We start from the raw sequence: 20,662 nt of genomic DNA on the forward strand, positions 1-20,662 counted from the left end.
GAAAAGGGGAGGAAAGGGAGTGGGGGGGGGGGAGAAGGAAGAGAAAGGGAAGAAGGATGAGGAGGAGGAGGAGGAGAGGAGGAGGTCGAAGAGGGGAGGAGGGGGAAGCGGAGGAAGGAGTGGGAGAGGGAAGAAGGGGGAGAGGAGGGGAAGAGGAGGGGGAGGAGGGAGAGAGAAGGAGGGGCGGAAGAGAGGGAGGTGGAAGGGGGAGGAAGAGGGGAGGGGTCGGGGTCAGGCAGAGGTGGGGAGGGGTGGAGAAGGAGGAGGAAAAGAAAAATACCTGAACCATAGCCCATATTTTGTACTACTTCCTGCTGGACATTGTCATCCTCTAAATACCTGTAGACCAGCTTCTTCCAAGTCTCAAGACAGGTGCCAGTTCATTAGCTGGAGAGTGAAAACCTCTATCTCCACAAATTTAAAAAAAATAATGAGGGGGCCAAGAGATAGCACAGCGGTGAGGCATTTTGCACGTGGCTGATCCAGGACAGACCTCCTATCAATATCCAGCGTCCCATATGGTCCCCCAAGCCAGGAACGATTTCTGAGCGTATAGCCAGGAGTAACCTTAAAGCACCACTGGGTGTGGCACAAAAAATGATATCAATACTAATATCCACCTAGAACTTTTGAGGGAGAGGATGTGTAATACCTGGCAGGGCTCAGGGCTTATTACTCCCTGCTCTCTAATTCAGGAATCACCCCTAGGGTGCTTAGGCATCCTTTTGGGATGCCAGCAGTAGAACTCAGGCCAGTAATATGCAAAGCAAGTGTCCTCTCTACTGTGCTATTACTCTGGTGTCTCAATCTAGAATTCTTTATTTCTATACAGAAATGCATGAATAATTCACACTAAATAAAGCCACAAACAATTTCATGTCAATCTGAACAAGGTGATAAAACAATAAGAAAAACATTTCAATTATGAGACTTACAGATTTCAGAATAAACACCATAACTTTAAATAAAGTGGCGAGTATCTGAGAACGCCAACTCAAGCACTACAAACTGCCTACATTTGGCCTAATGAATTTGGGTTTTTCTTCTCTACCTTAATAAAGCAACAAAAGATGAATAACCTACCATAAATATAAATCTTCCTTGGAAAGATAGTCCTAGGACAATAACATTATACAAAACAAAAAGTGGGATGGAGACACAGTACAATGGACAGGGCAGTGCCTTGCAACCAGGAGTCCAATCCTCATGTGGTTCTGTAGGAATAACTCCCTGAGCTCATAGCCAGCTACCACCCAACCCTGCTCTTACCTGTAAAAAAATTAAATAGTAACTCTAATATAGAAGTTAAAAAAATAAACACTGTGGGGGACCATGGAAATCCATAATAACAAATGAAAACAGAAAATAAACTACTATTGTGATCCAAGTATTAAAAGTATTGCAGTCCCTTGGAGAAGAACTTCAGAACAGGAAACAGTAATTACTTGGAGAACAACTTTATAAAACTACTTTCCATTTAAACTCCTTTTCTTGAGCTTAAACTAGGTATTATGATTCTTGAAAAAGCTATAAAAAAGATGAGCTTCGGGGGCCGGGTAGGTGGCGCTGGAGGTAAGGTGTCTGCCTTGCAAGCGATAGCCAAGGATCAGGACCGCGGTTCGATCCCCCCGGCGTCCCATATGGTCCCCCCAAGCCAGGGGCGATTTCTGAGCACATAGCCAGGAGTAACCCCTGAGCGTCAAACGGGTGTGGCCCAAAAACCAAAAAAAAAAAAAAAAAAAAAGATGAGCTTCAGAAAAGCAGGAAAAATAATCAACCTGGGTCTATCCTGTTTTGGAAAAATTGTAGAAATGATAAAGACTTTCAAACAGGAAATGGGCTCTCTTAATTGGGGTGCCATCTGTTAATAAAATGCAAAGATTAGTGACCATAAGAAATGTTAAACAGTTGGTAAGGTGTTTGCCTTGAATATGCATCACAGAGGGAGAACCCTGAACACTACTGGGTCTGGTTCCAGGAGGGAAAATAGCCTACTTCCCTTTCCCCACTCCCTGAAAAATGTAACCCCCTTGCTGATTCTAAATAGAGAAGTTCAAAATCACACCAGTTTAAAGTTCTGGGATAGAAAAGATCCAGACAATTACTGAGGATGAGAGGAAGAACAACATTATCAGAGTAAGAGAAGGGAAAACTAATCTTCCCAGACTTTCAAATATGGAGGGAGGCACCTCATCCTTTTCTATAAACAGAGATTTAGTTAGTACTAGATGTGGATTTAGTGAGCTATAAGCAACTGCAGAAAACAGATTCTATTAGCAAAGGCTTTTAATTTATATTAAACATCTGCACAGAACAGATAACCAGAATCCCATGTTTGAGGTAAAAGGATGTGTTTAATAGGCATTTCACAGTAGAGTTCAGAGAGTTGGCACTAATGCTAAAACTCTTTCTGAATTACCCAATAATCTGTCAGGACTCCAAAATAATTACTCAAGTGGCAAAGTGATAATACAGTAGGTAGAGTGCTTGCCTTGCACGCAGCTGACCCAGCATTCTATATGGTTCCCAAGCCCACCAGAAATAATTCCTGGGTACAGAGCCAGAAGTAACCCCTAACCATCACCAAGTGCAGCAAAACAAAATAAAAACAGAGTAATTATTCAAATATGGAATATACCACAAATGGAGCTATAACAAAACAAAGTTGAGGACTGCAAGCAAATATCAGTTTTTAATTCATTTTTAAGAGATTGGTCTCCTGGATGAGAAAATGTAATTATTTAAGGGGGGATGTCTAAATATTTATTGACCCAGAGTATAGGAAGAAAAGAAATTTGGGGTAGAAGGTTGGGGGAGATAGATGAGAAGACAAGGGTCAAGGGATTCAGATACATCATTGGTGTTAAAGAATTAGAGAGCTAAATATTCAAACCACAGAATCAACAACACTGAAATCATTAAACCCAAATTTTAACAATAAAGGTGTCTGTCGAGATAACAATTTAGGGGTGGGAGGGTAGGAGAAAGGGAACCTGGAAACACTGGTGGAGGGAAATTGTCACTATGGAAAGACTGATACTGGAGCACTGAAAATCTAAACCCCAACGATGAATAACTTTATAAATCATGGTGATTTGATAAAAAAAAAATTTTTAGAGTTTAGTCCCTCTGTAACCCCTTATCAAATTGTCCAAGGCTTTTCTGAGTTGCAAAGACAAGGCTTCTTTCAAAGCACATTAAGACCTTGCCCTGTGGTTACAGTGCTGCTGGCTTAAGTATGACAGGTTCAATCATCAGAAATTATATGAAATGCTTAATACTTCTCTTTTGCCACACCTTTGTCACATTCTACACTTAATAAGGTAGGCAGAGAGGAATGCATAAAAGGATCCATTAACTGCTGAAATATTAGTTTCCACCCTTCAGAGTCCGCATTCGTGATTACATGTGTTGAGGTAGATAATTCAAAGCATCACTTTGTTTTTCGGGCCATACTGGCAATGCTCAGAGTAGGCCTGGGTCTGCACTCAGGAATTACTCCTGCAGTGCTCACGGGACTATACGGGAAGCTGGGGACCAAACCCAGGTCAGCTGCATGCAAAGCAAATGCCCTAGCTTCTATACTATCTTGCCGAACCCATCAAGACATCACTTTTGAAATATCTGATGCTGGATAACCCTAAAGATGACTTTCAAGAATATGGTTTCTGTGATGCTAATATATGCTGAGTAATGCCTCAGCCATCACCAACACTCACTATTATTGGATGGATACAGAAAAATAAGGTTGACTGGCTTTAATTATGTCACTATTTTGCCCATAATAGAATTAACTGTAGATATATTCAGTTCAAACCAAGACCTTAAGTACAAAGGTCAAGAGTGAGGGCAGGTGCAGTCTACATCATTATAGAGAAATGGTAAAATGTACTATTACAGATGAAGTTGCAACCAACCAAATATGAAGGCATTACTTATCCCATACATAATTCCCAAAAGATTTTACTTATTTGAGTACACACTGTTGTATACAAATTGAACTCTCCAACATTAACTGATTTGATTTTCTGAAAATCTAGGTTAACTTCAGCAAGAATAACAGTTTGATAACAAAGAAAATTGACTGGGGCAGGATTTTCAGCCGTCACGGGCTGGCTCCTGGCAGACCTCCGTATGTGCCAGGGGCCATTTGGCCCGGCCTAGGGTAGGGGGGCCCGGACCTGGGTCACCCGACCCCCCTCTCCCCCTTTCCTCCGGATCTCCAGGTGGGTTTCTGGGTGGACCTGATGGGGCACCCTGGGTTTTCCCCACCCCCAGGCCAGCTGCGGAGATTGGCCTAGGGTAGGGCTTGAGCTCCTGTGATTGGCTTGGGGGGTGGTGTTTGATCTGTGGGGTGGCAGATAACTGGTCAGTTATACTCAGGCTGTCACTGGCAATTTCATACTAGTCTACATGATGCAAACCGCGCGGGGGCGCTAGTTTAGAACGTATACTCCTCCCAACCATCAGTACCCCCGATTTACCCTTCTTAACTTCAATAATACACATTTCTAATCTCAGACCAAAGACATACATTGGATCTAACAATCCCAGAACTATTTAGAAGGACATAAATTGAACACATATATCTTTTGAATATTTTATGTATATTTTCTTTAACGGCTGTAACTCTCTCTATATTCTTCTACCATGATGTTTCTATCCACTTTTCATCTAGTCTTTTCTTTGTAAGCTGTTCAATAAGGATTGTTGGTGGAACTGTCCCTCAGTTTAATGCCTATGATTGAACTATGTCATGGAAATTGCTGGTCTTTTCCTATTGCCTCCAGATGCACCAATAACGCTTCATGGCATTGATCCTTCTTTGCATAGACACATTAAAATAGGAAAACACTATACCTACAGATAAGTTCTTATCTAATAAATCTCAGTACAATGTACCTTACACCCTGAACATTGATATAATGACCTGGCACAGGCCTCAGAAGAATGGGCATCCTCCATTCACGCCAGAACCAGGCAAGCTATCTACGAAACATCCAAGGTCTTTTATAGCAACAGCTGGAAGCAGTCCTCTACCAGGAAAGACACTACCAAGGGTCTGACATCGACCTCCTAAAAAGAGACTTCCGTTTACACTGAGAAGACTTGACAACAACAATGACCTGCTCTACAGGACATGGTTCTCTCTAGTGCCCCTTAAGTGTGAGGTGAAACGAGAGGATGCTCTGCACCATCCTGACTGCAATATGGGATATGCAGACTCCAGGACCTTTAATACAGAAGCATGATACCAACAACAGAGACTATGTGAGGAATGGAGGTGTACTGCCACTACAGACGATGACTTGAATTGGACAAACTAGTTTGCCTGGAGCCTAGAGTCAGTCCTGTGCCAGGAAACTTCAGGGGTAGGGTCTCCGTGTATTTAGACCATAATTTTTCTTTCCAAGTCCCTTATATTTTGGTGGGCCTATGCAAACAAATGCCACTCTAACACCATTTTTTACTATTTTCCCTTGACTCCAAACCTTAAGAAAAACAACCCACTAAAACTTTTGAGGTTAACTTAAACTAGTAAGCATGTGCATGGAACTAGATAAATGTACTTTGCCCTCAATGTTTAAGGAGTTACATAAGTCTAATCTCTTTGGATTATATTGTGTGCTGCTAAGAAATAGTATGTAATACAACTGGGGATTTGAGGGACAAATTAATTGTATTGTACATGGGTTCAGTTTTGTTTTTCTTAATTTTCTTTGGTTGAAAGATCAAGGCTGGGATATCATCGATGGGTCTACCGAGAATTCTGCTTATGGGTGATTGGGCTTCCACTTTAACTTTACCCTGTCCTCTTTCTTAAATAAAAGTAATTAAAAAAAAAAACCAAAAAAAAAAAAAAAACCACCACCAACAGTGAACCCTAAGCACAGAGCCAGAAGTGGCCCCAAAGCCTGAAAACAAGCAAATAAAAAACAAATAAATAAAAAAAAAAAAAAGAAAAAAAGAAAGAAGAAAGAAAATTGAAACATGGAGAGAATATATAGCTTACCCAGTAATTTTTTAAAATAGGTTTGAATTCACGTTTTATAGTTTCTAAATCAGTACTCTTTCCTCCTATGAATGTTTCCATTCATTATAAACCTATGAAAAAGCACTAGATAGGGCGGAGAGATAGTACAATAGGTAAGATGCTTGCACAGTTCAGTCCCCAGCACTGCTTTGTCCCTTGAGCATCTCAGAAGTGATTTCTCTCCTATCAGGAGAGGCCCCTGGATCTCTTGAGCTTTGCTTGAAAAGATGATAATGATGACAATGATGTTAAAACAGGAGACTTGTATATTTTGTTCTTTGTAAACTTACCTTTCAGAAAAAACTGACTGGGGTGTGTCAGAAAGGGAGGGAGGGAGAGAGGGAGAGTGGGAAGGATAGATGGATGATACCCTTACATGTGAAAGACCTGGGGATCTAATTTTGGCACTACCAAAAGAAAAGAAAGCTCAAAAAGCTGGATCATCGAACACCTGGCATACTTCAGTACCGCAGGCTTATGCCATATAAGTCATGGGTTCCCATACACTGCTGAGGTGGCCCTGGTAACTCCCAGCAAGGGAATGCTAGCCCATGAGACCATATGGGATGCCAAGATATGAACCACTGTTGTTCTGCATTCAAGGCAAGTGTCCTACCTCCATGCTATCTCTCCAACCCAAGAGAAAAATATTTTAAGCGAAATAAAAAATATTACTTCTTAACAACCAAAAAAGAGCTACCCTAGTTATGGGACTGAAGTAAGAGATTGCTAGTTAAAAGCAATCTCTCATAATATTCCGAAGTTATCTCATGGACAACTCTGGGTTATGAGCCTGAGAAGATGGTGAGAAGCTTAGATTCCTAAGGCTCTACAAGGAGAAGTGGGTTTGTTTTCCAGCTCTGTATATAAAGAACTACACAATCAGCTTTAAATAGCTGAGACCAGGTTTAAGCTCTAGTTATATCACTACCTAGCATTGAGACTTGACAACAGACTTTTATATATACATCAGTACTTCTTTTGATGCCTAAAACAAACTCTTTGCTCCCCAAAAATAGCTCACTATGAGAGAACTAGACTAATCCAGAGGAGTAGCAAAAGCCTTGGGTGAAAATAATAGATTACGGCCCCTGCTATGAGTTTAGTAACTGGGAGAGACTGAGGGGACCTGTCGCCTTTGTGTGTTTCTCCTCTTCTCTTCTGTCTCCTGAAACTCTCCTGAGAGGGCCAAGAAAGGCGCAGCAAGAATTGTCTCCTAGAGGTGCCCAAGCTGAACAGCCAAGAAAGACAAGAGTGAAAACCGGCTACCAGAGCATCCAAGCAGCAGAAAGGTAACTCCTTTGTCTGTGAAGGCAGGTAGGTGGGAAGGGTCTGCCCTTGCTGTGAGCTTAGTAACTGGGAGAGACTGAAGGGACCTGTCGCCTTTGCATGTTGTTCTTCTCATGGTCACGTGCTCTTTTTAACTAATGAACCCCACCATAACACGCAGAAAAAAAAAATCACACTTATAAGTGTGACAATGGGGAAACCTCGCTGGCAAACACCATGCACAGACAATGAAGAGATGATAGCTCTGATGACCCAAAAAAAATATAACCATCTGATTAATCTCTCAGATAAGGAGTTTAGAATATAAATATGGAGGATCCTCATAGAAATCAAAGAAAACATAGCTCTAGCTGAACAGAACACAAAGATAGAAATCAGAAAACTCCAAACTGAAATAACAGATCTGAAAAACATGGTAGCAGAACAGAAAACCTAAATGAAAAGCCTCTCCAACAGGGTAACAGCAGCCAAGGACAGAATCAGCAAACTGGAAGATGAAATGCAGAACAACTCCATACAGAAGAGATTGGAAAAGAACCTTAAGCCAAAGGATCAAACAATGAAAAAAGTACTCAAAGAATGTGAACAGATGAAAATAGAAATCTTTGATAAACTCAACAGAAACAACATAAGAATCATTGGAGTCCCAGAGGCTCAGGAAGGGAATCCCCAGGAAGAATCAACAGTCAAAGACATCATCACAGAGAAACTCCCAGAGCTAAAGACTGCATGCACTCAAATCCTGCATGCCCGAAGAGTATCAGCTAAAAGAGACCGGAAGAAAAACACCCCAAGATACATTCTAATCACAATGACAAATCCCACAGATAGAGATAGAATACTGAAAGTAGCAAGACCAAAAATGGAAATTACATTCAAAAGAGCATCCTTAAGATTTACAGGGGCCTGAGAGATAGCATGGAGGTAAGGCATTTGTCTTGCATGCAGAAGGATGGTGATTCAAACCCCAGCATCCCATATGGTCTCCTGAGCCTGCCAGGAGCGATTTCTGAGCATAGAGCCAGGAGTAATCCATGAGCACTGCCGAGTGTGACACCCCCCCCCAAAAAAAAAGATTTACAGCAGACATGTCACAAGAAACTCTCAAGGACAGAAGACAGTGATGGGATATTGTGACAAGACTGAATGAAAGGGGCCGGAGAGATAGCATGGAGGTAAGGCATTTGTCTTGCATCCAGAAGGACAGTGGTTTGAATCCTGGCATCCCATGTGGTCCCCCGTGGCTGCCAGGGGCGATTTCTGAGTGTAGAGCCAGGAGTGACCCCTGAGCACTGCTGGGTGTGACCCAAAAATAAAAAAAATAATAAAAAAGACTGAATGAAATGGATGCTTCACCTAGAATACTGCACCCAGCCCAACTCACATTCAGGTTTAAAGGAAGGATACATAGCTTCACGGATAAGCAACAGCTCAGAAACTTTACAGATGCAAAACTAGCCTTAAAGGAAGAACTGAAAGGTCTACTTTAAGACAAGACAGAACACAGACACACCAAACATAGAGACAAAGATGACATTAAATCCCATGACAATCATCTCCCTCAATGTCAATGGACTAAATGCACCAATTAGACACAGAGTGGCAAAATGGATAACAAGATGAACCTAACCTTCTGCTGATTACAATAAACACACTTGAATAGTTAGAACAAACAGACTCAAAATCAAAGGCTGGAGGAAAATCATCCAAGCAAACACCACCCTTAAAAAAGCTGGGGTGGCCATATTATTATCAGACGACAAAAACTTTAGACTCAGAAAAGTTGTAAGGGACAAAGATGAACACTTAGTACTAATCAAGGGATATGGGCAACAGGAAGATATCGCAATAATAGGGCCGGAGAGATAGCGTGGAGGTAAGGCGTTTGCCTTGCGTGCAGAAGGACAGTGATTCGAATCCTGGCATCTCATATGGTCCCCCGAGCCTGCCAGGGGCGATTTCTGAGTATAGAGCCAGGAGTAACCCCTGAACGCTGCCGGTATGAACCAAAAACCAAAACCAAAACAAAACAAAACAAAAAATCGCACTACTAAACCCAAAAAAATCGCATACTAAACCCAATGAGAGATCAGCAAAATATCTAATATAATTATTGACAAATTTGAAAGAGATCTCAATAATAACACAATAATTGTGGGAGAGCTCAACACTGCCTTATCAACACTTGATAGGTCAACTAGACTGAAACCAAACAGAAATATACTAGAAAGAGACCTAGCAGACATATATAGGACATTCCATCCACAGAAACCTGGATACACATTCTTCTCCAATTGTACATGAGTCATTCTCCAGGATAGACCATATGCTGGCACATAAAACATACCTCCATAAAATCAAGAGGATAGAAATTTTGCAGGCTACCTTCACTGACCACAAGGCTCTGAAATTAGATGTGGACTACAAAGGGACACAGAAAAAACCTTCAACAACTGGAAAAAGCCTACTACTGAACAACCAGTGAGTTCGAAATCAAAGAGGAAATCAAAAATTTCCTGTAAACAAATGACAATGAAGACACAAACTATCAGAATCTATGGGACACAGCAAAAGAGGAAAATTTATAGCTTTGCAAGTACACATCAGAAGGAAGAAGGGGCATACCTGAATAGCTTTATAACACAGCTTATAAAATTAGAAAATGATCAAAAAAAAAAAAAGGAACCAAAAATAGGGAGACAGAAGGAAATAACAAAGCTTAGAGCAGAAATCAATGAAATGGAAACCCAAAAAACAATACGAGAGATCAGCAAAAGCAGAAGTTGGTTCCTTGAAAAAATAAACAAGATTGAAAGACCATTGGCAAAACTCAAAAAGAAAAAGAAACTTGATAACCCATATCAGAAATGAGAAAGGGGAGATTACTACAGATATTGCAGAGATTCAAAGGATAATCAGAGTCTACTTTGAGAAACTCTATGCCACTAAACATGAGAACCTGGAAGAAATGGATAAATTCTTAAGACACTTAAAACCTTCCACGGATGAATACAGAAGATGTAGCATATCTAAACACCTCCATAACTATTGAGGAAATTAAAACAGTAATAAAATGTCTGCCCAAAAACAAAAACCAAGGCCCATATAGATTCACTAATGAATTCTTTCAAACCTTTCAAGAAGAACTATTACCAATCCTAGCCAGGCTCTTTCATGAAATTGAAAAAAAACGGGAACACTTCCAAATAGCTTTTATGAAGCCAACATCACCTTGATACCAAAACCAGATAGAGATACTGTCAAAAAAGAAAATTACAGATCAATATCCCTGATGAACACAGATGCTAAGATCCTCAACAAAATCCTGGCAAATAGGATCCAATGCCTCATCAAAAAGATTATTCACCACGATCACGTAGGTTTCAACCCAGGAATGCAAGGATGATTTAACATCCATAAATCTATCAACATAATACACAACATCAACAACAAGAAAAATAAAAATCACATGATCATATCAATAGACTCAAGAGAAAGCATTTGATAAGGTCCAACACCCATTCTTAAAAAAAAAAACTCTCAGCAAGATGGGAATGAAAGAAACCTTTCTCAATATAGGTTAGGCCATCTACCACAAGCCAATGGCAAATATTATCCTCAATGGAGAAAAACTAAAAGCCTTCCCTCTAAATTCTGGTACAAGACAAGGCTGTCCTCTCACCACTCCTATTTAACATAGTACTAGAAGTACTTGCTATAGCAATTAGGCAAGAAAAAGATATCAAGGGAATCCACATAGGAAAGAAAGAAGTCAAGCTCTCACTGTTTGCAGACGACATGATACTCTACTTAGAAAACCCTAAGACTCTACCAAAAAGCTTCTAGAAACAATAGATTCATATAGCAATGTGGCAGGCTACAAAATTAACACACTAAAATCAATGGCCTTTTTATACACCAATAATGATAGGGAAGATATGGATTAAGAAAACAACCCGCTTCACATTAGTGTCACACAACTCAAATATCTTGAGAGTCAACTTGACTAAAGACGTGAAGGACCTATACAAAGAAAACTATAAAACCCTGCTTCAAGAAATAAGAGGACACGTGAAAATGGAAACACATACCCTGCTCATAAATTGGCAGGATTAACATCATTAAGATGGCAATACTCTCCATAGCATTGTACAGATTTAATGCAATCCCTCTACAGATACCCATGACATTCTTCAAAGAAGTGGATCAAACTCTTCTGAAATTCATTTGGAACAAAAAATACACCCTAAAATAGCTAAATCAATCCTTGGGGAAAGGAATATGGGAGGCATTACTTTCCCCAATTTTAAACTGTATTACAAAGCAATAGTTATTAAATCAGCCTGATATTGGAATAAAGACAGACCCTCAGATCAGTGAAATAGGCTTGAGTACTCAGAGAAAGTTCCCCAGGCAAACAATCACCTAATTTTTGATAAAGGCACAAGAAATGCAAAATGGAGCAAGAAAAGCCTTTTCAACAAGTGGTGTAGGCACAACTGGATGGCCACTTGCAAAAAAGTGAACTCAGACCCCCAGTTAACACCATGTACGAAGATAAAAATCTAAATGGCTAAAAAACCTTGATATCAGACCTGAAACCATAAGGTATATAGAACAACATGTAGGTAAAACACTCCATGACATTGAGACTAAAGGTATCTTTAAGGAGGAAACAGCACTCTCCAAACAAGTGGAAGCAGAGATAAACAGATGGGAATATATTAAGATGAGAAGCTTCTGCACCTCAAAAGAAATAGTGCCCAGGATACTAACCACTGAGTGGGAGAAATTATTCACCAAAACCCATCAGATAAGGGGCTAATATCCAAAATATACAAGGCACAGACAGAACTTTACAAGAAAAAAATCTAATTCCATCAAAACATGTGGGAAAAAAATGAACAGACACTTTGTCAAAGAAGAAATACAAATGGCCAAAAGATACACGAAAAAAATGCTCCACATCACTAATCATCAGGGAGCTGCAAATCAAAACAACTCTGAGGTGCCATCTCACGCCAGAGATTGACATCACAAAGAATGAGAACAAGCAGTACTGGAGGGGATGTGGAGAGAAAGGAACTCTTATTCACTGCTGGTGGGAATGCCATCTAGTCCAACCTTTATGGAAAGCGATGTGGAGATTCCTCCAAAACCTGGAAATTGAGCTCCTATATAATCAGCTATACCACTCCTAGGGATATGCCCTAGGAACACAAAAATACAATATAAAAATCCCTTCCTCACACCTATATTCATTGTGGCGCTATTTACAATAGCCAGACTCTGGAAACAACCTAGATGCCCTTCAACAGATGAATGGCTAAAGAAATTGTGGTACAGATACACAATGAAATATTATGCAGCCATCAGGAGAGATGAAGTCATGAAATTTTCCTATACATGGATATGCATGCAATCTATTATGCTGTATGAATAAGTGAGAGGGAGAGAGATAGATGCAGAAAAATCTCACTCATCTATGGGTTTTAAGAAAAATAAGACATTTTCGCAATAATTTTCTGAGACAATGGAGATGAGGGCTGGAAGGTCCAGCTCACGACATGAAGCTCACCACAAAGAGTGGTGAGTAAAGTCAGAGAAATAACTACACTGACAACTATCATAACAATATGAGTGAATGAGGGAAGTAGAAAGCCTGTCTCAAGTACAAGTGGAGGGGGGGTAGGGAGGAGGAAGATTTGGGACATTGGTGATGGGAATGTTGCACTGGTGAAGGGGGGTGTTCTTTACATGGCTGAAGCCCAACTACAACTATATTTGTAATAAATAGTGTTTAAATAAAGATATTAATTTATAAAAAGAAAATAAGGGATTACTTTCCACTTGTTGGCATAAAGATAGTATATCCAGTGAGAGGAAACTCATAGATTTTAAGGACTTACAACTTAGGGAGCTGGGGTCATAGTAGAGTAGGAGTCTCAAACTCACGGTCTGCAAACCGTCTGCAGCCCTCTGTACAACATTTTGTGGCCCACAGCTGGCCTTCAAATATCACAGTATTTGCGATTAAAAATCGCATTAGTAAGAAAAAAATCGCATTAAACATTTTCATACCCTGAGCATTTCCGTTCAGGGTATGCAAATGTTTAATGTGAATTTTTGCGATTTTTTTTCTTACTAACGTAATTTTTTATTGCCATTATTCAGTAAGCAAAATCCCTTATGCTGCCCTGCCTCACCCCGACTTTGCCTCCTGAGGCCCCCAGGTAAATTGAGTTTGAGACCCCTGTAAAGGTTCTCAGGTTCTGTGGCATTTTGAGGTTCTCAGGTTCTGTGGCATTTTGCCATTTGTTACTCCCTCACTGTGTCTCTTTCGATCCCATATGAGAGATAGCATTCTGTATCTACCCTTCTCTTTCTGACTGGCTCCAAAATAACTAGTATATACATTCTAGTTCCATGTCCTTAAGGGAGACACTTGGCCTCTGTTTCATAATCTATGAAATAAAGGGTTACAATATATAGGACACTTTGAAGGAAGAATAAGGCCACTTTACCACTCTCTTTTGCACCTCTGTACCTTTTTGTTAAGGAAATTGACTCTGTCCAAAGTTTTATTCCCATTCTCTAATCAATGAACTCTTGGGCGTTACAATATTCATTTCTTCCTTTGAACTTCCTTTAACATGCATCAAACCTTTATACTAGATTTTAAAATCAAACAGATTATGCTAGTTTTTAAACTAAGCAAATTATGATAATACTAGATTACTACTGAAAGGCAAGAAATAAATGCTACTTATTAGACTTAGAGACAAAGACATAGGTGGCTGATAGACAACAAGTTAGGTACTCCATAAAAATACATGAATTGAATACATGAATGCTTTGTTGCTTCACTTCATTTTAAGGATACATCAAGCAGTAGTTCAGTAAGATTCTTATGTGCACATTTTACTTAGAAAGGCCTACCTGGTCTACACAGATCTCCATGTTGCTCTTTCTCGCTGGCATAGACCTCCATACACCAAGCATGGTATGCAAATGAGAAGAGATCTTCTATTTTAGCAGGTGGTCGGATTGCATTGTTCAATCTCTTAAGCCACTCTTGACATTGCTCAAAGGTTGAAAACTGACACCTTAGTAAAATCAGACCAGTATGAATTTAATCAGAAGACAATTGACAAAGAAAACTAAGAAAATCAACCATTTAATGCGTGTCTATCCACAGTGAGATTCAACTACAGTCAAGAAAGCATTTGAGGGTCCCAAGAGATAGCACAGCGGCGTTTGCCTTGCAAGCAGCCGATCCAGGATCAAAGGTGGTTGGTTCGAATCCCGTTGTCCCATATGGTCCCCCGTGCCTGCCAGGAGCTATTTCTGAGCAGACAGCCAGGAGTAACCCCTGAGCACTGCCGGGTGTGGCACAAAAAAAAAAAAAAAAAAAAAAAAAAAAAAAAAGCCAAAAAAAAAAAAAGAAAGCATTTGAGATGAGTCTTCAAACATGTATAAGAAATACATGTCTAAAAAGTCTTAACTAATAGTGCAAATAATTTTTTAAAAAACAAATATATAGAAAAAAGTGGGCTGGAGAGATAGCACAGTGGTAGGGCATTTGCCTGGCAAGCAGATATCCAAGAAATGACAGTGGTTTGAATCCAGGCATCCCATATGGTCCCCATGCCTGCCAGGAGCTATTTCTGAGTGCAGAGACAGGAGTAACCTGAGTGTGACTGGGTGTAACCCCAAAACAAACAAATATATATATATATATATATACATATAAAGTTTAGACTAAAGAAATCTTAAATTCTTGTCTATATAGTTTCATTCTACTACCAAAGTTTTATTGTTGTCTTTCTAAAAAATCAGATTTAAATTATATTAAACCATATTAACTTAGTCATTTTTAAAGATTAAAATATTTTAAATATATAGAATTGTGTTTTGTTTTTGTTATGATGTACTACATTAAGCAAAAATAAAGTCTAATTTTTTGACCAGTTATGAAATAATTTAAAAATATGTCTACTTATTAGAATAAAATTTTTTTTGTTTTGTTTTGTTTTGGTTTTGGTTTTGGTTTTGGTTTTTGGTTTCTGGGTCATACCTGGCAGCGCTCAGGGGTTACTCCTGGCTCTACGCTCAGAAATCGCTCCTGGCAGACTTAGGGGACCATATGGGATGCCAGGATTCGAACCACCGTCCTTCTGCATGCAACAAATGCCTTGCCTCCATGCTATCTCTCCAGCCCCAAGAATAAATTCTTAACTTTAGATTCAACGTAAGATGTTTGGAGAATGAGAATGTATCTGAGTGGCAGAATACATGCTTTGAACGTATAAAACCCTGGGTTCAATACCTAAAACCACCCGTACCCAAATTTCTTGGCATATCACATATTCACATGTACAATCATTTCAAGGAAATGCCACCTATGATCAAGTAGAACATCAATCTGCTCTATAATTTTGAGTTAAAATGATTAGTAAAAAACAAAAAAAAAACCTTTCAATTGCAATGTCTACAACTGAGTAATTAATAACAATAAGCTTTTAAAACTCTAATATATTGCCATTATATATCAAAAGTAAGCCAAATCTCAACAGCTAAGAATCAACTTTTTGCCTTAAAACAAAAGAGGTGACTTAAACCTCTTTCCTGTCCCCAATCAATGTGCTTATCAAATATCAACACAGGGGCCAGAGAGATAGCATGGAGGTAGGGTGTTTGCCTTGCACGCAGAAAGATAGTGGTTCGACTCCAGTATCCCATTTGGTCCCCCGAGCCTACCAGGAGTGATTTCTGAGAGTAGAGCCAGGAGTAACCCCTAAACACTGCTGGGTGTGACCCAAAAACAAACAAACAAAAAATATCAACACAGAAGGCTGTTTATTGGCATTTCAGAATAGATCAGAGGTGAAATAAAAATAAAGGTGGGGAACTTACAATTTGTAAAACTGCGAGCTTTAAACATACATAGTTCACAAACATTAAAATAGAAATTATATCAGAAAATTTACCTTGCCTGTGCCCAACACAGGTTAGATCCCCTGACATCCCATATAGTACTCCAGACCCTGCCAGGAGTGAATTGTGAGTGCAGAGGCAGAAGTAACCCCTGAGCATTGGCAAGTGTGGTCCAAAACCAATTTAAAAAAAAAAAAAACAAAACAAAACAGAAATAATGTGGTATCTTGATAAGAATGATAAATTTATATGATCAATTAGAGAGTTTCTCCTAAGAATAGCCTAAAGGGAATTTAATTTCATATACAGCTGATAATGCATGATTTCAGTTTAGTCATATATGGTCAGGAGAATATCACCAGACACAACCCCTGAAAAGAGTCAGGAGTAAACCAGAGCCTGAGCACCACCAGATACAGCCCAAAAACAACAATGCCCCCCCCCAACAATCACCCCTCCCCTGCCAAAATGTTCTAGATCTAAAGAGAGCCAGAGAATTATCACAACTGTATGAATTGTTTTAAAAAGTTTTTGTTGTTTTATTTTGGAGTCACAGCTGGCAGTGCTCAGGGCTTATTCCTGACGCTGCACTCAGGAATCACTACTAAAAGGACTTGAGGTGCCAGATGGGATGCCAGGAACTCAAACTAAGTCAATTTCATGTAAAGTAACTGTCCTACCTGCTGTACTATCATTCCAACCCCTATATGAAATATTTTGCTTTTAAGATCTTATTCTAAATAACCGGTAAGTGGATTGTTATGGTCATTTTATCAGGATAAGAACCATGCTTGTGTAATTTAACTTCAATTGTTCTATTACCAAGCCATATTCATTCTTTAAAAATACTTTGCATGTTAAATAGCATCAAAAACATGCCACGTACCTGATAACTTTACAATCTTTGCAAGTCAGATGAAGCTGGAATATATCTCGGCATTCAACACTTTCTATAAGCTGCAATGGAACCTGCAATTTAAAAGATGAAGTCTTTTCATCAAAGCAGCAATGACCCTGCAGTTCCTCAATGTGTCCCACAAAAGCTATCAGTTGCTCTATAGGGGAAGAAGTACCAAGAGCCAGAGATTTACCTGGCTGAATCGATCATTCTCAAATAATTAACCTAATTAGTTTCCCTTTATCAATCTTTAAATCAATGGCTAAAGTCAAGTCATGGCAAAAAAAAAAAAAAAAAAAAACAAGAGGGAGTAACACCTCTGAAAGAATAGAAAAATTTATTATATTTTAAATCTATTATCTATTATTAAACTCACAAGTTCTGTGCATTTCAAGTGTATAGTTGTGATTTGCAATGACAGACTGAGGGAATCAGGATAGCAATCTATTCTTAAAGAAAATTGTTACTAGTCAAATTATTTGTTGTTTGCCCCAAATTATAGAGGGTGTGTGGCTTTGTGTCAGCACCAGAGCATCCTATAAATGGCTGAAAGGTTGCACAAAAAAGACTATAGGTTAATTGCTGCAGATCAGGCTCTCTTTGGTCAATATAAGAATTGAGGACAACACAAACTACACATGTAGCCAAAGATTTTTAAACTAGCTATGTTTGATATATTTCAAAATAGTTGGGGAGCTATGACAGTCAAGTGGGGTTTGCAGTATGGGCAAGCTTGACTGAATCACTCTGTCATTCTGGTAAATAACTGTGTGTAGGGATCAGAGAAAAGAATGAGATAGGAAGAAAAACATCCAAATTCTCGATTTGACATGAGAATCCTCACATCCCTAAATTTGTCCTGACTCATCGCAGTTTCAAGAAGCATTTTCTAAAACTTCCAAATAATAGTGGGTAGTCTCACTCCTCTCAGAAGTGACAGACTAATGTCTCTATGGCACATCTTACCCAGGCAAAATGTTACTCTACTGTGAATTTAAGTAGCATTCCAGCAATTCAAAGTTGGCGTGAGAGAGGGGAGGCGTGGGAGAGCCTCCCAAAAAGTAACAAGAGTGCTATATGCACAGTATGGCCCTCGTTTTAGCTAAGCTAGCTGCAGAAAAGTCTTTCTACAAACCTTGTGACAGACTGAAGACAATCTCAAAACAAGGACATGAGGATCAAAAAGAAATCCAATAGTGGATGTTTAGAACAGGGGGGAAAAAAAGATACTGGAACAGTAAGAGAAGAAAGCAAATGATTACGCAGATAAATTTCTCAAAGTTTCTGCAGGAAACTAAACTCTTACTGGTTTCATATCTATAATCACAAAATCATCTTACAGTTGTCACTGGACTGAGAATAAAAGAAAGACTAAGTCCTGCTTGTGTGCTATGAAGGAGGGAGGGCAATATGAAATAGAAAGGAGTTTTTGCTCTCATTTTTAAGTTATTAAACCTAAGGTGCTGAAAGAAATTGCAACTGATGCAGCTAAAATTTCCCTAAAACCTATACCTCTAAGAAGGAAAAAAAAAATCATAGGATCAGGGGACTAATTTAAGGGAAGGAATAGAAGATTAAAATAAAAAAAAACATACCTTCTAAAATTAAACCTCCTGTGACTTTTTATTTTGTTTTTGGGCCACAACTGGCAGCATGGGGTGCTGGAAATTGAACCCAGGTCTTCAGTGTGCAAAGCAAGCAACCTACCCATTTGTACTATCTATCTCTCTGTGACAGATTTAACAGATTCTCTTATTATTGTTTTTATTTTTTCATTTACCTTTCCCACCTCTCACCTTACTCAACACCACCACCCTCTGAACCCCCAAACTAACAAGAGGCCTGATTTTTAACTCAAAATCTCAGAGAGGGTAGGAACCTTAGTATATTTGCCTTGCACATGGCTGAGCCGAATTCTATCCCTAACATCCTATGGTCCTCAGGGCACTGCCAAAATTAATTCCTCAGTGCAGGTCCAGTAGCAACCCCTGAGCATTGCTGGTTAATACCAAAAACAAAAATAAGAAGATAGAAAATCTCAGAAATTAAAAAAAAAAAACAAAAAACAAAACACCTCCATTTCTAAAATCCTGGTTTCTGCCCTCTCTGGATAAACTTTCAATTTTCCTAGATATTACTGCCAGTCTCTGCTTTCTGAGCCTTCAATCATTTCAATTTAGCCAGTTATAATAGGAGAGTCAAAAATTCAGGGAATGGAAAGAATCTGCAGGAGAGTGGAGTGAGAGCGAGTTTTATAAATCTACATTAAAAACTCTCGGCAGTATCTGTATCCCAGGTCTCCTTGAATTACAATTCCTTACAACTAGAAAACTAGGGAGCGTCTGTGTGTGCTACTTTGTTGTTTAAAAGAAATAAAAAGGTTAAATTTTACATCCTTATTATTGGATCAAGAGTATGTGTCAACACTTTCAGAAGAATAATGAAACATCTCAGAGCACACAAAAACTGTTTTTGTGAATTTTAACATGGCAAATTTAAGAATTTAAATGCTGGTTCCAAGTAATCAAATAACCAAAGCTACCATTTATACTCTTAATATATAATAATATATAGTAAAAGCTAAATTTATTGTAATTAAAATATACAATTACTATATTGTAAGAACAAAAGACTTTAATATACTTGTAGATTGCAACATGCAGACAAGTTTAAAATCCAGCAAGAACTAGGGCATAGATATAATTACTTTATATCAATGGAACACCTATCTCCCTTTTTTCTTCATTTCTCCCCTTATATTTCCTAAAAAGCAGAACTATGGGCTATAGAGACAGTACAACCAGTAAGGCAATTGCCTTGTACATGCCCAGCCTGAGTTCAAACTCCAGCACCACATTGGGGGCCCCACGTCCCACCAAGAGTGTTCCTGACCATAGTCAGGAATAAGTCCTGAGCACTGTTGGGTGTGGCCCCAAAGCACAAAAACTTTTTTTTTTTTTTTTTTTTTTTACTTTTTGGGTCACACCCAGCAGTGCTCAGGGGTTACTACTGGCTGTCTGCTCAGAAATAACTCCTGGCAGGCACGAGGGACCATATGGGACACCGGGATTCGAACCAACCACCTTTGGTCCTGGATGGGCTGCTTGCAAGGCAAACACCGCTGTGCCATCTCTCCGGGCCCATGCACAAAAACTTTTTAATAATTAAGGAAATATATAAAACAAAATGGGGTGGGCCAATGACATTACACAAAAAGTTATAGTTGATTATTTTAAAAGTGATGGCCCAGGTTTTATAGTAACACTGCATGGTCTCCCAAACACCACCAAGAGCACAAGAGTGATAGTATAGTGGTAGATATAGTGGTAGGGTGCTTGCCTTGAATGCAGCCAACCTGGTTCTATCCCTGGCATCCCAAGGATGCCATTGCTGGTTCCCCAAGCAATGCCAGGAGTAATTCTTGAGTGCAGAGCCAGGACTAACCCTTGAACATAGCCATTGTGTGTAATCCAAAAGTCACACACAGAAAAATGTCCCAAAGT

The 20,662-nt window shown here is 39.2% G+C and overlaps 1 protein-coding gene across 3 annotated transcripts in view; it reads right to left on the reverse strand.

Annotated features, from left to right (window-relative positions):
• Positions 1-20,662, reverse strand: part of MTMR3 (myotubularin related protein 3) — a 151,299-nt gene that overhangs the window by 33,459 nt on the left and 97,178 nt on the right. For all 3 annotated transcript variants that reach the window (XM_049788766.1, XM_049788765.1, XM_049788764.1), the window contains 2 exons: positions 17,148-17,230; positions 14,264-14,430 (listed from right to left, as the gene is read on the reverse strand). In XM_049788766.1, the coding sequence (XP_049644723.1) occupies positions 14,264-14,430; positions 17,148-17,230 (250 nt within the window). The remainder of the gene's footprint in view (positions 1-14,263; positions 14,431-17,147; positions 17,231-20,662) is intronic.

This window comes from Suncus etruscus, chromosome 15 (genome assembly GCF_024139225.1).
Source record: "Suncus etruscus isolate mSunEtr1 chromosome 15, mSunEtr1.pri.cur, whole genome shotgun sequence".
Taxonomy (NCBI): Eukaryota; Metazoa; Chordata; class Mammalia; order Eulipotyphla; family Soricidae; genus Suncus; species Suncus etruscus.